Source organism: Galeopterus variegatus, unplaced genomic scaffold (genome assembly GCF_000696425.1).
Source record: "Galeopterus variegatus unplaced genomic scaffold, G_variegatus-3.0.2 Scaffold27138, whole genome shotgun sequence".
In the NCBI taxonomy this organism is placed as follows: Eukaryota; Metazoa; Chordata; class Mammalia; order Dermoptera; family Cynocephalidae; genus Galeopterus; species Galeopterus variegatus.
In genome coordinates, this window is record NW_007753249.1 from 1 (window position 1) to 951 (window position 951).

A 951-nucleotide genomic window follows, 5' to 3' on the forward strand; every position below is an offset into this window, starting at 1 on the left:
TTTTTTTAAGTTACTTCAGCATCGTATTGTTTTGCTCTTTATATGAGGGGTGAAAATATTGGTTTATTTGTTTCTTGTACATGATAAAGGATCTTTTAAAAATCACTTTTCTAAGACTCTTACACTTGTAGAGTTGAATAATTTCTGGGGTTCCTAGTTCATCAGTGTTGCTTCATACTTTTTCATGTCAAGTTTTGAGAACTTCTGACTATCTTTCTCTGGTAACACAACTATTTTCAAGTGAAAAGTTCTTTTAGTGTGTAGGGTATCTCAGTGATTCATTGGTGTGCGGGTATTATGGGCAAAGGCTGAATATTTCTGTATAAGTATCATGTATGTGTTCTGTTTTTCTACTTTTATTTTTTAGGAGAGAAGAATTAGATCTGAGGAATACACTCAATTATAATCAGAGACAACTGAAAGAATTGAAAGATAGTAAAACTGATCGACTGAAAAGATTTGGCCCTCATGTTCCAGCTCTTCTTGAAGCAATAGATGATGCTTATAGAAAAGGACGTTTTAAGTTTAAACCTGTAGGCCCTTTAGGTATTTGTCACAATTTAGTGAGGATATAATGAAAATTAGAAATAAGTTTTTATTTTCAGGAAGGGGTCGGTTGAATCTAGTTTTAAAACACTCTTATCAAAGAATTATATACTTATATGTGGACTGCAATTGTACTTGTTTTTTGAAAATAATGGTAAAATTGCTTTAAACTTTGTAGCTTTCCTTTTGTACCTTTGAAGCATATAATAGCCAACAGAAAGAGAATTGAGGAAAAGTAATTATAGAGTTGAATAAACTGGTTCTTCTTTTCCCCTGAATGAGTGAATGAATGAATAAGTGAGTGACCTAATTTGTTATAATTGATTAATCAGAAAATTTAATGGTATCAGCATATAGTTGAAAGAACACACCTGTGTTTTCTGTAATCTTTATGAAATGACTTTT

The 951-nt window shown here is 31.1% G+C and overlaps 1 protein-coding gene across 1 annotated transcript in view; it reads left to right on the forward strand.

The window, feature by feature from the left end:
- Positions 1-367: 367 nt before the first annotated feature.
- LOC103583724 (structural maintenance of chromosomes protein 6-like) overlaps positions 368-951 on the forward strand; it is a gene marked incomplete at both ends in the record, with an annotated part of 7,823 nt that continues 7,239 nt past the window's right edge. The window contains one exon of the mRNA XM_008564966.1: positions 368-546. Coding sequence (XP_008563188.1) covers positions 368-546 — 179 coding nt within the window. The remainder of the gene's footprint in view (positions 547-951) is intronic.